The sequence below is a fragment of the Phalaenopsis equestris genome, unplaced genomic scaffold (assembly GCF_001263595.1).
Source record: "Phalaenopsis equestris unplaced genomic scaffold, ASM126359v1 Scaffold000002, whole genome shotgun sequence".
In the NCBI taxonomy this organism is placed as follows: Eukaryota; Viridiplantae; Streptophyta; class Magnoliopsida; order Asparagales; family Orchidaceae; genus Phalaenopsis; species Phalaenopsis equestris.
In genome coordinates, this window is record NW_018164444.1 from 32825927 (window position 1) to 32842099 (window position 16173).

General features: G+C 38.1%; 1 protein-coding gene and 1 pseudogene across 1 annotated transcript in view; one reads left to right on the forward strand and one right to left on the reverse strand.

The window, feature by feature from the left end:
* Window positions 1-5701, forward strand: part of LOC110039529 (vacuolar protein sorting-associated protein 53 A-like) — a 39456-nt gene extending 33755 nt beyond the window's left edge. The window contains exons 11-14 of the mRNA XM_020744631.1: window positions 901-1042; window positions 4628-4676; window positions 4757-5016; window positions 5491-5701. Of these exons, the coding sequence (XP_020600290.1) occupies window positions 901-1042; window positions 4628-4676; window positions 4757-5016; window positions 5491-5701 (662 nt within the window). The remainder of the gene's footprint in view (window positions 1-900; window positions 1043-4627; window positions 4677-4756; window positions 5017-5490) is intronic.
* A 9444-nt stretch (window positions 5702-15145) lies between these two features.
* LOC110039538 lies at window positions 15146-15902 on the reverse strand (annotated as a pseudogene).
* Window positions 15903-16173: the final 271 nt, after the last annotated feature.

Genomic DNA, 16173 nt, shown 5'->3' on the forward strand with positions numbered 1-16173 from the left:
TGTGCGTGGGGTTATTTGAATTTAAAGATAAAGTTGTTGAAGCAAATACGTTAGTGTCTGGTGATTATTTTCTAGGACATTATAAATGTAATTAGTGCTTATGCTCGATTAGGATTTGAAGATTGTTTGAAATTTCAATTTACGGAACAGTGAAATAAACTATTATGATGTTGTAGAAGAAAGAAAAAAATTATTGTGAATGATTTAAATGGGTATACAGGTTCCAATAGGCTTAGTGATTAATGGTGAATATAGATCAGGAGATAAAATTTGAATGGAGAAATTAGATTTAATTTCATTGAAACTGTTGATCTTGCAGTGGAAAATGTTTATTTCAAGAAATGACAATATCATTTAATTAATTTGAAAATTGTAGCTACTAAATCACAGACAGACTGATATGTTTTTCACTTAAAATGGATGAAAAAATTCCAAAGATTATATGGTGATCCTAGAAGAAAGTTTGATGAGACAAGTTAAAGGAGTTTTCACGGACTTAGATTTTGAGTTTAAAAGAAGTCAAAATAAATGATTGCATAAGTTGGTGGAGTTTGAATGTGACCAACTGTTGATCTATCAGGGATGGTTAGTGAGCGTTGCAAAATGGAATTATTTTGTTGAATGGTTAGCTCCATCTAGAATATTGTTTTATAAGTTCTAGGAGAACCTTGAATTGATTGTATAGCATTAAAGAGGCAATACGGAAGATAGAAAAGGTTATTAAGGATGTTAATGTGCTTTTAAAAATTGACAAAATACAAATATAGCTATGGTTTATAATAATTATAAGCTGGTAGCAATACCCTTACTAATACAATTATATTATTTTCTTGAAGCACTGATTTTTAAATTTTACTTCTCTCTTTTTTTATATCTACTGATTTTATTTTATTTTTCCAGAACTAGCCAAGCTGGATAAGACTGAAAGGAGATATGCTTGGATTAAGAGGAGATTAAGAACAAATGAGGATATCTGGAATATTTTTCCATCTGCCTGGCATGTTGATTATTTGCTATGCATCCAATTTTGCAAGCTGACAAGGTTTGCCATCTTGAGATTGCATCAACTGCTTTTACTTCAAAACTATGTGACTTTCGATATATTTATAATAAGGGTTAGACTTAGTCATTAATTAATTAATTTTTTTTGCATGATTACTTGGCTGTTTAATTTACTTAAATACGCCAAACCTTTTACTTCCACTTGGCAATGTTATGCAATAACAACAACAAGCCTTTATCCCACTAAGTGGGGTCGGCTAAATGAATCCTTTTCTCCATTGTATCCTATTGGCAATGTTATGCATAATGGTAGTATAGACGAATTTGGTTTGGACAAAGAATTGAAAAGATTGAGAGATGAAAAGGATATTGGGGTAGATGATTAATTCCTTAATATGTAAGAGGCAAGAGATAGATAGGAAGAAGCAAGGAGAAAACTTAGGGAGGATCACAAGAAATTTTTTATTTTAATTCATCCCAAATACGAGGCACAACTTCCCCTATATAGTGAAATAGGGTTACAGATTAGATCAAAATCAGATCTATCCTAAAATTAGCCAAAAGGATAATTGAACATAATTAAATGAATCTAAAATCCCGATGCTTGAAATAAATCATTGATTTTTTTTTTGTATGAAATTGGACTGTTTGGGAGAGCTTTGTTTGCATGATGTTTTCTTGTTATATTGTGTGCAATCATTTAGTTTATTTTTTACTTAGTGACTTTTATGTACTTGTTCTTCTCTCTCGGAATTCTCAAAGACAACTCAAAATGTAGTGGGTTGATGTTGACAATGTTGTAAGATAGAAATTGTTGTAGCTATTGATTGAGAACAGTTGTCTATAAACAGACACATAGGATGAATAAAAAAAGGGAGGAAATAAAGTAGTGAATATATAAAAATGTACAAAAAAAAAGTGTTAAAAGAGGAACTGGTGTCTATAAGAGAGAAATTGTTGTAGCTATTGACTGAGAACAGGTGTCTATAAACAGACACATAGGATGAATAAAAAAAGGGAAGGAAATAAAGAAGTGAATATATATAAAAATGTCAGTGTTAAAATTGTTTCTAACTCTTTGTTGGGGGGTCATTTTAGTCCTGGTTCTATGAAAGTGTCAATTTAGTCTCTATGCTTTTTTAGTAGGGGCTACAATAGTCCTCATTGGGGACTATATCGGCCCATATTGAAGGAGTCTAGGGACTAATTTTGATCCCATTTAAATAGTCAAGTGACTATTTTGACACTTTACTAAAATATGTACTATAACATATCTTCCTAGTATTAATGCTTTCTATATTACTTTCCCATCAAAAAAATTTCCTTACACCACAATACTTCAATACAGAAAAAAAAAATAAGAAGAAAAGAAAAAAAGCAAACTCTTACAGTTGTCAACTTATTCCAAGATTCTTCCAACACTTGATGACACTATCTTATTCCAAGATTCTTCCAACACTTGATGACACTATTTTTATGGCAATAAGACTACAATGAATGAAACAAATTTCACTTTCACAAAACCTTACCAAAGTAATAACTTCAGAAGGGATCTGATATTCCCAAATTCATGAATTACCACTAAACTGAATACAACTCCATGATGATAATTAACATAAATACGAAAGGTTCCCACTTAAAGTTGAATCTTTTCACAGAGACTTTAGTTCTCGAATAAACACCAACATTGAGCCTTTGAAAAGGCAGACTTGGACGAATATGCCCTGTTTCACTGTGAAACTGACTACACTCTTCCAGGCTTGTTATGATGTTTGTTTACTTGGCTGAAATTACTCCAGCCATCCGCAGACATCAGAAGAGTACACAAAAAATTAGGTATCTATCCAATATTGGATGAATCAAGTGATTGGAGAACAGAAAATGTGGTTTTGGCATAAATCTTGATTCATGATGAGGTTGAAAATTTTGATCTCCCACTTAATTTTCTCAGATTCTTGTCACTGAATGATTTTGATTGAAATTTCCAACCAAACTGCAGCTAACAACAAATCAAACAATATTACAGAGTCACAAGTTCAATGGATTCTGCTAAAAAACTTCGAAGGGAAAATAGATAACCTGGTTTAAATGATTTTTAGGCTTTAAGAGCGTGGTTATCATGTAGTCTCATTATAACTTCCTGTTGCAAGTACTTGTTCTCATTCATGGTGGCTAGAAGGCAACGAGAGCCACATATACTAATTTTCTGGCTCTCAGAATTGGCTGGATAGCAAGCCTTCGTCAATATAATCTTCCACCTTATGGTTCTCTCCACCCGTTCTTAAACTAGGGAATCCTCCTTAAGACTCTCAGGATATTCTGCAAACAAATCACCCCTCAAAATGTAATAATGGGTATTTATATAAATACTTGATAACACCATGGACTCTGATTTCTAAACTACCCCTAATATGAAATAAGGCTAAAAAAGAAATATAATTGATGAAAAAGCATATCCTTTCTAATCCCGTCACTTAAAGGAGGAAAATAAGTCACAGTATATGCCATACACTAGAAATAAATACTTTGAACTTTTCAAATTTTGATCCAGAAGTGGAAATTAATTTACCAGAAACTTGTTATAGCAAATATACTTTTTTCAACCTCTGTCCAAATCCAGAAGTCCGGGCACTATAAGATGAATATCAATATGAATTGATAGTCCACCTTGGTTTTTGAATTCCAAAAGTTGAAACTGATTGGATTCCTTACTGTCACTATGCTCTGCTTCTCTTTAACCCAAACAACCTGTTTTCTTTAATCCACAACCAACATTCAGTGCTGGAAAATCTAGCCACTTGCAGGTAAATTCAAGAAAATCAGTGTAGTTAAATGTTCAAAACAAGTAGTACATTATTGAATCATAAGTTTTGATAGTAGAGATTCTGTTTGGACCTTTAAGGTGAGTCTTGATTCAAAAACAATGGCAATTTTCTTAGGGGAGTTATCCGGCTTATTGCTGCCGGAACTTCCCAGTCACACTTTAATTTCCTTTTCCATGAACTTCTGTTTCTTTAGTTTCTAGAAACTACTTGGTACTTAACGTGTTCTCTCTTTAATGTGCAAATCAATCTTGGCAGAGTCCTTGGCTTTTTTATGGCCATCTTCCTTCTCTTTCTTTGCTAAGGTAGGGAAACACCTTTCCCAAACTTCAGGATAACCTGAAAATAAACTTATCCAAGAAACCTCCCCCTTCTAATATAACAATTATGAGAGAACATAATATAATTCATAGGACAACCCCCAATTACTAAAGTAACCCTAATATGAGATAAGGCTTAAAGGCGAACTAAATTAATATATATATATATATATATACATATGTATGAGATAAGGCCTTCATAGGACTGAGCCTCCTATTATTCCTGTCTGGCTTAAACTTTCAAGTCTAAAGGTGCATTTGTTCAATCACGAAATTTTATTTTCTATAGCTATCATGTATGGTAAACCTTTAATGCTTGATGCCCCTACCTTTAATTTGACAAGACCCCTCAATGACTAGAATTTTAATAGAGCGGGATGTTACCTTACCTCTTCCAGAGGAGGTTTTAATTGGCTCTAGTCATACTGGTTATTGACAGCAGGTTTTGCTTGAAAAACATCCTCATTACTGTTTGCATTTTAGCATGTTTGGTCATGATTCTGATCATTGTTTCCATTTGCACCCCGAACTGGTAAATTCCCTGCTGGTCGTGTGGCCTTTGTTGAGCAGAAATCTGCTCTTCTAACTAACATCTCTGAACTAGCTGTTCAGTCTGCTGATGCCTGCGTCCCCGTGGAAGTAGCAGCTGATGCAACTTGTGTGGGTCCTGTTAGAACTAATAAAAATGTTGAACCTATTTATACACCTGAACCAGAACCCGAGCCACATCCCACTCAGATACCTACTGTTTCACTTAATCAAATTGAGGCACTTGATCCCCCACAAGCAATCACTCATCCTTCTACTTCTGTGGTTACTCCATCACAGCCGGATCCATTCTCTTTGGCTGCCTTTGTTTTAGAATCTGAATGGCAAATTCAAAAATATAGTAGGAAAAGAGGGAGAAGGAAATCTGAACTTCCAAATATGACACAGACAAACAATATTGATGTCACGTATCATTCGGAGGGCGAGCACTTGCACCTTCCCCCTAGGCTTGCTAGGTGGGAGGGTGTCATGGGCCAAATTGTTTAATATTTTGGTGTGGAACATTAGAGGAGTAGCGGACCCTCACTTCTTTAATCGTTTAAAGCATTTATGTAGGGTCCATAAACCTGACATTTTTGTTCTTTTGGAACCTCTCCTTTCGATCCATAAAGAGAACATCATTAAGAAATTCAAGGGTTACATGCATTTCTGTAATGTGAATAACAAAATTTGGCTCTTTGGCGGAAAGATATCACTCTCAGCATCATTAATGATAATGTGCAATACGTTCTTATTCATTATCGATTGGAAAATTATTTTGGTTGGGCTATTTTTATTTATGCCAGCTCTTTTTTAAGGGATAAGCTTCTTCTTTGGCAGCAACTTACTCGTATGGGTGCTACTATTACTGAAAAATGGTTCGTCGGTAGAGATTTAAATATGATTATGTCGCCATCCGAGAAATGGGTTGGTGCTAAGGTTGACACGAGTTTTATCAACCGTTTCTGTGAACATATTGAGGATGCTGGCCTTTATGATTTAGGCTATTCAGGCCCTCCTTACACTTGACGACGGGGTTTTCTTATGCAAAGATTGAATAGATTTATGGGAAACTCAGCGTTTTTGGGTTACTACAACATTATTCATGTCAAACATCTTAATCATGCTGCATCAGATCATAATCTCATTTTGCTTAGCTTGGCTTTTCATTCCAAACCTTCTCGTTATCATTTTAAATTTCACAATGTTTGAGCTTCTCATCCTACTTTTATTGATTTGATTAAGTAGGCTTGGGTCTCTAGATGGAGTGGTAACCTTTGGTTCATTTTGTGGCACTTCATAAGAATGTTGTTCCTCATTTAAAGAGATTGAACATTGATACTGTTGACAATGTTCACTCTAGGGTTTTGAAGACCCAACAGGAGGTGTGTCGGCGATAAAAAGTGGGGTTGGGGGAGGAGTTGCCCATAAGAAGTTGTCGGTCACCGGAATCGAAATCCCGTCGCCCGCTTCGGAAGGACGTTTTAATTTACATATAGATTTAAGTTTAAAATCAAATATAAAAATCAAGTTGACCCCATATTTTTCATAGTTTAAATGAAAGAACGCTTTACCTCAAACCCTGTATTTATCCCAAGAGATAAACACAAGACTTGAGGATGAGGCTCGATCAAATAAACTAGGATATATATGACGTCCGTTTGGTCTGCGAAACCGTTTTATTTGCCGACAAATTCTCCTATCTAATATAAAAAATTAAATAGTATTTATTTTAAGCTGGGTTCGAAAAAGCTTCCTATAAAGGCAAGCCCCTATAGTTAATTATATCTTAAATGACCGAAATCACTTAAGAATACTCTCGATAAAAATCAGGAAAAATTATCTTGAAGGACTTCAAAATGATAGGACTTTTCAACGAAATCGGACAAAGATGTGTGCATAAGGGAATGATTCAAACTTGAAACATTTATTACAAAATTCGGAGGAAGAAGAACTAGGGGATGCCACAGATCCAGAGGAGATGCTCGGTGACTTCTCAATCTACCCTATGGTTTAGCTTCAGTTTCGAGGAAAAATATTCAAGTGTTTTATCCTGTCAATTTTATTTAATTAGGGCTTACATTCGTGTGAAACGATCACACAAATAGCCTGAAAGATGTGAGGATTTAGGTCGTAATGAACGACAACCTCAGAATCCTAAAACGAGTTAGAGTTTAGATCGAACATCAGAGCCATACGAATACCTAACAAAAATGTTGAGGAATTATGTTGCGCTAGGCGAACAACCTCGAAATCCTATGGATTGTTATTTTAACTTCTAGGGAAGGCTAGGGAAGGAATGATTTAGAAGGAATGATTTAGCTGGGGAAGACATGTCCTGCTGTTGAAGATGGTCGTGCTGCCTACCGCGCTAGTTCCAAGCTCATTCTCGTGACGAGTTTAAGTTTTCTAGGGTGTCCAGTTATGATGTCAAATCAAACGACCCTATGGTAATAGTCCTCATGCCTATGGTAATAGTCCTCTAAACATCCTATATGGAAAGAAGACATGCTTAAGACTATATAATATAAAATGTGCAGTACAGGACAAACAGTAGAAATTACAATAAAAGAAACAATATACACACCATACGCCACAGTAGCAGGTATAGTAGAAGGAACAATATATATAGTAGAAGGAACAAAGCAGGTATAGTAGAAGGAACAATATAACATGCTATATAGAACGGTAGCAGGTATAAACAGGAATAGAATAACATGCTATGCAGAATAGTAGCAGGTATAAACAAGAATAGTATAACATGCTGTACGAGAAGAACAGTAGCAGGTATGAACAAAAATAAAATAACATGCTGTACAGGTCAGTAGCATCTATAAACATGAATGGTATAACATTCTGTAAATGTAAAACAAACCTGTACGCCGTGGGATCCACCGTTTCTTAAATATAGCAAGCTGAAATGTATTGCAAAAAGCGAAGTCTGGAAGAAACGCCATCCAGGAAATCCGGAAATCCGAAGAAGAGTGTAACAGAAGAAGAGTGTAACAACGACTCATGACCGAAAACTCAAGAAAATCAACGAGAAAAGACTCAAGTAAAAATCTTCAAAAATTTTGGAGAAATATCAAAGAAAAGTAGAGAAGCACGAGTGCTCAGTCCAAAGCTTCGATAAAACTAAAAGTTCAGGCAAAGGGGGACCGCAAGCACTCTTGTAGGGCTAGACTCAGATGTATATATATATATGTACTCGAGGGTCCACGAAGGCTACTCGGTCACCCAAATGTATAGAACCCGCCACTCGTCTAGAAATGTGTCTTGAACCTCACCTAGAGGGCTACTTCTTAGCCTAAACAGGTATTCGCCATATGGACAATCAATTTTAAAATTTATTTTAAAATTTATGTTTTTGACATGCACATAGGTCTCAAAAAAGAGATTATCAAATTTTATTTTATAGCGAAAAATATATTTTTATTCTTTTTGAAATAAGTTTTAACAATTTTTATTGTCCACAAGTCGATTACGCTGTCGGACGCAGAACTGCCAATTATCTGAGGAGGTTCGAGCCAACTCCCGTTAGACTTATTTCGGTGAAGGATACCGTTATCCTATTGTTCATCAAATATCTGGATCTTGATGTTATAGGATAGTGCATCTTTCCGCTCTATCTTCGGTGTGCCTTTATCATCACCACCCTATGCCCCAAAACAAACTACTTGCGACTTTGCTTGATGGTTTCACGTATAACAAAAGACTATACGTGGACACTTATGCGTCGGACATAAGCGTCAAAAACCGAACCAAGATGCAATGAAAGAAAAGAACAAAAATAGGGTGAGAGAGAGGAGACACTGATCCATCTAAAACACCGAAAAGGAGAATATATCAGTTCTCAAACCTCCTATCGAAAAGACCTGAAAAAGTAGGGCCCAAGGTCTTTCCTAATAAACATGAAGGGTCACTTTGCGCTGATTTTTCAAATCCCAAAGACGTAGGATTAATCAAGTCAACCAAATGCTTTTCCAAAATGAGACTTAGAAATCTCCCAAACTTCACAAAAGGAAAATGACTCGGAGAATACCACCACTAGTAGTCCCAAACTCATACAAGAAATCAGAATCTTCCAACTTTTGAATTAATCAATAGCCTCATATATCAAATAACCATAAAATCTTCCTATATAACCAAATAAATGCTCACGGTCGGGGTCAATACAAATAGATGAACAACAGGTAAGGCTCTCGGCCAGGAAAGGGGGAGCTATTAAAGCTCACGGCTAAGGGAGATAAGGGACAGCTGCTAAGGCTCACGACCACAGGCAACCCAAGGAACAAGTAAGGCTCACGGCTAAAGCAACCAAAAAGAGCCACCGGTGGCTGCTATGCTCCCTTGAGCTCCCTTGCTATGCTCCCTTGACATACATAAGAGGATAACTAAAGTGATTATAATTTTTGGGATGACAAACTTAATTCAACAATCAAATTCAAGCCATTTAAACTCAATAAGAAGAGTCATATCGTCCTAGGCAACCCCTCAATAGGCTCACAGATAGGAATAAGAGAAGTACAAGACAACCCTACAACCCCCTACCAAGCCAAGCCCAAGGGTTTAAAACGAGCCAAACTGAGCCCCTCGACTAAGGCCAAAAACCGCAACCAGCAAATGGTTGAAACCGAGTCTAGCACAAGCCAAAATCGAGCTAACCAGGGGCCAAGGCCAAGCCAAACTCTCGGGTAGGGCCAAGAACAAGTAAAACCACGCCTTGCACCAACTTTAAATCATTTGGGGATAAATCCCTCACATATATTGGACTTGGAGTAGCCAGCAACATACAGATCCCATGCTTTAAAGAAAAAAAAACGAAAGACTGGATCAGGCAAAACTGAGCCCCAATAGAGGCTAAAATCGAGTCATTCAAAGCCAAAACAAAGTCCAAACATAGATTAAAACCCAAGCTTTAACAGAAATTAAAATTCCAGCCATCTTAAAGTAAAACCGAGTCAAGCAAGTTTTTTTTATCAAATTCCAGATTAGTTAAAGACCAAATCGAGCCAAGCAAGGCTAAAACCCGAACCCAGCAAGGGGTCGAAAACCAAGCTGCATTTGAGACATCCAACACTAAGCCACAATAAAAGTTAGAGCAATATTCTCATGCTTTTAAGACATCTCAAAATAGAACTACCACATGCTTTGAATGAAAGCGTATGAAAGCTTCGCAGTACACATACTAACATGCTCATGAGAAGGGCCAATTATTTCAAAACCACCCTCTTAATTACTTCCAACATAAGTATGCCTTGGGAAATAGGAAACATGCCATGACTTCAGCAATTTAGATAAACAAAGTAAAAGAAAGGACTAATAGCATGCCAAATCTAACTTCTAGCATATATGCATATATTTTTTTTTCTTTTTTTTTTTAATCTTTCACATGCTCTAAGTGATAAACATTTCCAAATACAAGCATAGTGGCAACTGGAGCGCTAAACCATACCCTAAAATCATCATCAGGGGCTCGGCAAGGTTAAAACCGAGAGCCAGTAAAACACAGAGAAAGGGAGGGAGAAGGAAATACACACCCCAAGCTTTTAAATGTCATTCCCACATAACAAATGTATAAAGAGTAAGTTAGAACATGTTTAAGAATGAGGCAAATAGTAATCCCCCTATTCTAGCATGCTAACAGGGCTTGACAGAGAACAGAGACGAGCACAAATAAAGCACAGGGGCTCGGTAAAGAGCAGGACCGAACACAACCAACACAGGGGGAGAGGGAAGAATGTACCTCTTTGAAGCAAAAAGAAAGTAACACAGAAACTTTAAAAGCACTCCACAACTTCACTTTCTCTCCCAACAGCAGGAGGAAACCGATTCAAGCACCAGAAGACCAAAAAAGTGAGTGAGAAAGAAAAAAAACCGAGTTTTCTCCCTTAGAAAGATTTTCGGCCTCTTTTTATGCTCCAAAACAGAGTTTCATATAGACCCGAGAGAAGGAGAGCGAATGATTAGAGGATCGCATGTGGATCTTCGAAGGATTGAGAGAGACAGAGGATATGATCCTCGCAGAGACCCCGCTCTGCGGCAGGGAGGATCGAGAGCAGACGAGATAAGATACCCGCAGAGGATAGGATACGGGATGGGCGATTGTGAGAGGCGAACGCGAGAACGAAATCTCCCAACGACACGAAGGAGCAGACCAGGCAATCGAACGAGCCACTCTAGGGCAGAGGTAGGCCCACGGACGCGAAAGAATGAGGCGGGGGGAGATTTTGGTTAGGGATTTTAATGGCCTTCTGCTTCTCACCGATCCCTTTTTCCTACCACTCCACCGCCCACTTACCTCCCCAACATTCCTCCACCACTCTACCACCACTCCTATTTCCTTGACGATCTTTCCTTTTAATCCACCTACAACTAACCAATCCACTCCTACAGCTAACCACACACAGCTTTTTGCTATCGCCTTCGAATCTCTTCCTATACCTCGAGCTAGGGATTTGTCTATTATTGTATTTCCCTTTTGTTGAGTCGTGTTGTGCCACTAATTTTATATTAATAAAAGTTTACTTTTTGCATTACGCTATATCCCAACTAGTTCCGGTATCACTCACCTCTCCTCTTCCCTCTTCTCACATGCAACCCTCGATGCTTCTTTTTCTATTCGCTCGGGCTCGGCGTCAACTTCCTACAAGAGTGTAGAAATCCTGGTAAGATAAGTAGACAACCTCCCTACTTCCACTTCTTCCTTCTTCCTTCTTCCTTCTTCCCTCCTCCTTTACTGATCAGCTAGGGCACGCATAATGCTTCTTCTCTTCGCTGTGTTTCAATCTCTCGCTCTTTCCATTTCTTTTGGTTCAAATGGGGCATGTGACTCTTAAAGACGAAACTATCTGACAATTATACCAAACCCTTGTTGCCGTTTCAAAATTTCCTCTCTTTTATTATTAGTATTTTTATATAAAACTCAGTTATCACAGGCTCTTAGGCTTATTGGCTTAGTGGGAACTTGACTCGGTCCTTAAATTTTCTGAGCCAACTTGGACTTTGGTTTTATCGAACTAGTAAAAGAGCATTTTTGTCAGATTAATTGAATCATAATAAGTATAAGTTCATGTCGGCGGGGAAAAGTCCAGAATTGCTAACGGGGAGGGCTCCTTCACTATTTTTCTAGGAGTAGTCAACAGAAAGGTCCTACGGCTAGATCCTAGGCTATTAAGGAGGGGAAAAACTACACCTTGACCAAAAGCGAGGTCAACAAATTGACTCGCAATAGATGTGGTGTGCTAGGCGAGCACACCGCGCGTATTTGCGTTGACCGACGTGATCAACGGGACCAATATAAATTTTCAAGCCAACAGGCTTAGAAAGAAGCGTAGAATCGAGTGCTAATTGTTTCCGTTGGGGAATTAGCCAGTGATTATTCGACTTTAAAATTGGTGATTAGGAACTCTCGCCGTGGAATGGAGAGTGGATTTGAAGTCACCGAATTTCCAACACTCGTCGAGGATGAGAATTAGCATTTAGATACTGGCTCCAAGGTGGGCAGCGGCGCCAAACCAACGAGTAGAGTCAATCTTAAGGTCGTCAGTCCTATAAGGATGCTCCCTGAGTTCCTTCGGAGTAGCCTTACCTGCCAAGCAATAGCGGTCAAGACTACTACATGGAACGTCAAGTCGAGCGAAGAGAAGTCCAGAATTACTAACGGGGAGGGCTCGTTCACAAGTTTTCTAGGAGTAGTCGGTAGGAGCAGTCGGCAGAAAGGGCCTACGGCTAGATCCTAGGCTACTAAGGAAGGGAAAACTACACCTCGATCGAAAGCGAGGTCAACAAACGGACCCCCAATAAGTGTAGTGTGCTGGGCGAGCACACTGCGCGTATTGGCATTGACCGACAAAATCAACAGGACCAATACAAATTTCTAAGCCAACAGACCTAAAAGGAAGCATAGAATCGAGTGCTAATTGTTTCCACCGGGGGAATTAGCCAGTGATCGTTCGATTTTAAAATCGGTGATTTGGAACTCTCGCTGTGGATTGGAGAGTAGATTTGGAGTCACCAAATTCCAACATTCGTCGAGGATGGGAATTAGCATTTTGGTACTGATCCGAAGGTGGGGATCGAAGTTTAGATATTGATTTTGAAAAGAAGAGTCGAAATTTAGGTACCGATCTCGAAAGATGAGAATCAGAATCTAAGTACTGATTCGAAAATGAGAATTGAAATTTAGGTATCAATTCAGAAGAGAGTCGAAATTTAGGTATCGACCACAAAATGTAGGAATCAGAATTTAGGTACTGATTCAAAAAGAGAATTGAAATTTAGGTATCAATCTCAGGAAAAGAGTCGAAACTTAGGTATCGACTTCGAAAAGTAGGAATCAGAATTTAGGTACTGATCCGAAAATGAGAATTGAAATTTAGGTATCAATCTCAGGAGGAGAGTCGAAATTTAGGTATCGACCTCGAAAGATAGGAATAAGAATTTGGGTACTGATTCGAAAATAAGAATTAAAATTTAGGTATCAATTCCAGAATGAGAGTCGAAATTGAGGTATCGACCTCGAAAAGTAGGAATCAGAATTTAGGTACTGATCCGAAAATGAGAATTGAAATTTAGGTATCAATCTCAGGAGGAGAGTCGAAATTTAGGTATCGACCTCGAAAGATAGGAATAAGAATTTGGGTACTGATTCGAAAATAAGAATTAAAATTTAGGTATCAATTCCAGAATGAGAGTCGAAATTGAGGTATCGACCTCGAAAAGTAGGAATCAGAATTTAGGTACTGATCCGAAAATGAGAATTGAAATTTAGGTATCAATCTCAGGAGGAGAGTCGAAATTTAGGTATCGACCTCGAAAGATAGGAATAAGAATTTGGGTACTGATTCGAAAATAAGAATTAAAATTTAGGTATCAATTCCAGAATGAGAGTCGAAATTGAGGTATCGACCTCGAAAAGTAGGAATCAGAATTTAGGTACTGATCCGAAAATGAGAATTGAAATTTAGGTATCAATTGCAGAATGGGAATAAGAATTTGGGTACTGATTCGAAAATAAGAATTAAAATTTAGGTATCAATTCCAGAATGAGAGTCGAAATTGAGGTATCGACCTCGAAAAGTAGGAATCAGAATTTAGGTACTGATCCGAAAATGAGAATTGAAATTTAGGTATCAATCTCAGGAGGAGAGTCGAAATTTAGGTATCGACCTCGAAAGATAGGAATAAGAATTTGGGTACTGATTCGAAAATAAGAATTAAAATTTAGGTATCAATTCCAGAATGAGAGTCGAAATTGAGGTATCGACCTCGAAAAGTAGGAATCAGAATTTAGGTACTGATCCGAAAATGAGAATTGAAATTTAGGTATCAATCTCAGGAGGAGAGTCGAAATTTAGGTATCGACCTCGAAAGATAGGAATAAGAATTTGGGTACTGATTCGAAAATAAGAATTAAAATTTAGGTATCAATTCCAGAATGAGAGTCGAAATTGAGGTATCGACCTCGAAAAGTAGGAATCAGAATTTAGGTACTGATCCGAAAATGAGAATTGAAATTTAGGTATCAATCTCAGGAGGAGAGTCGAAATTTAGGTATCGACCTCGAAAGATAGGAATAAGAATTTGGGTACTGATTCGAAAATAAGAATTAAAATTTAGGTATCAATTCCAGAATGAGAGTCGAAATTGAGGTATCGACCTCGAAAAGTAGGAATCAGAATTTAGGTACTGATCCGAAAATGAGAATTGAAATTTAGGTATCAATTCGAGATATTGTGATGTTGAAATCAAGGATATGTGTCATGTGATAAGGTTGACATTGGTAAGGAAGACATGTAGAATTCAGTGAGATTTTGTGCCGAGTATGTAATCCCGAAGGGAAGTGAAGAAAATCGGTATGGACCGGAGTAGTCGCGCTGCGCGAGCAAAGAGTAAGAAATCTCGAGCTCGAGATGAACAAACTCAGGAAAGCCATTTCCTTTTCTTATTTTAATTATGAAAATATGTTTTCAAAATTTGATTTTGTTGGTGGTTTTTCAAAAAGAGTATCATTTATATATATATATATATATATATTTTATCGGGTTTTCATTGTTATGTTCCTTGTTCACTGCAGTTGTGAACCAACGCATGGTTCTACGGCCTTTATCCGTCGCACCAAGGCACCAAGGAGGGAGGAGGGCAAATTAAACAATCAGACAAAATTCTGAAATAAGTTTCATTCATCTGTTTCGAACAGTGTCTCAAATAGGAATTACAAATCAAATACAGATTGAAGTCTCAAAAAGAACAATATGCAGACTGCATCAAAATACATCCAAAATACGTCACGCCAAGTACTTGTCATAGGCTATACATATCCGTTGTATATCATATACGCAGAAATGACACGTAGTCTGAGAAGATAGGGATCTGTGGACATCTGTCGCTGGTGTAACAAGCTCTTGATTAGGCTGACCTTCTAAGCTCCAGATAAGAGTCCCTTCGCACATGCCTAGCGATGCAATCTTCTCATAGCTCGTAAGGCAGTAACTCCTCTAGCTCTGGATCTGGCTGAAAACCATGTGGTACCTTTTTGTCGTCCATCCTCCGGAAAGTCACTGAAACTCTGGAGTATTGCACCCCCGGAATGTAATGCTTAGCTACATCCGCACCGTTGCCTTAAGGACAAGTACTGAACCAACCGGTAGAGGAATCTCCATGGTTCCTCTAAACTCTCCCGGGCCGATGACATCAATCTTTGTCCCGAACAGGATGCTACTCTTGCTCATCAATGAGACTGTACAGAAAGGTCTTACGAAGTCATGATGATCAGTATATGGAGGTATGCAGTCTCCCTCATCATAGATATTAATGATGCAGCTGTTTGGAATGCAATCCGCAGGAAGTCTGCTCCATCGAACCATTCTCTTAATCATCCATTTGATCATCGGCGGCAATAGGTCCACTTGATCATATCTGAGGATCCCGGGAGGATTCCCCTGTCCATCTCTTGTAAAATTATAGCAGTAACACATTGTATCGTGATTCTGCCTTTCCCTCTCATCCATTTTCTTGGCTCGGAGTAAGTCCTCTCCATCAGCAAACCTGCTTGACCTCTGTCTTTCAGATCAAAAATGTAGTCGAGGATTTTTCGCTCGTCACTTTCTGAGAAGACTTTGGTGTGTAGCTCTAATCCCTCCAGGATGTTGATGAGCTTTCCCTGTACTTCCTCGTAGAATTCAAAATTTCTTTTATCTACCTCACTCATCCTGTAATACTCTATCATGTTGGGAAAAGGCGGCTGTCGGGGATATTCTCTCGTCTCAGCATTGACAGGAACCCAAACTGGCGCGATTCAGTTTCCACCGGAATGTAAGATTCAGTCTCCATCGGAATATAGGGCTCGGTACCCCGCGGGGCATATGTCTCTGCATTTAGCAAACCATAGGCTTCTTCCATTTGGTGCTTGGCAGTCTGGGAATTATCACCATTGGAGGTATACTCTTCTAAAGTACTGTAGTGCTGCAGGTGCAGGATATTGCAGTCTGGGCACTCTA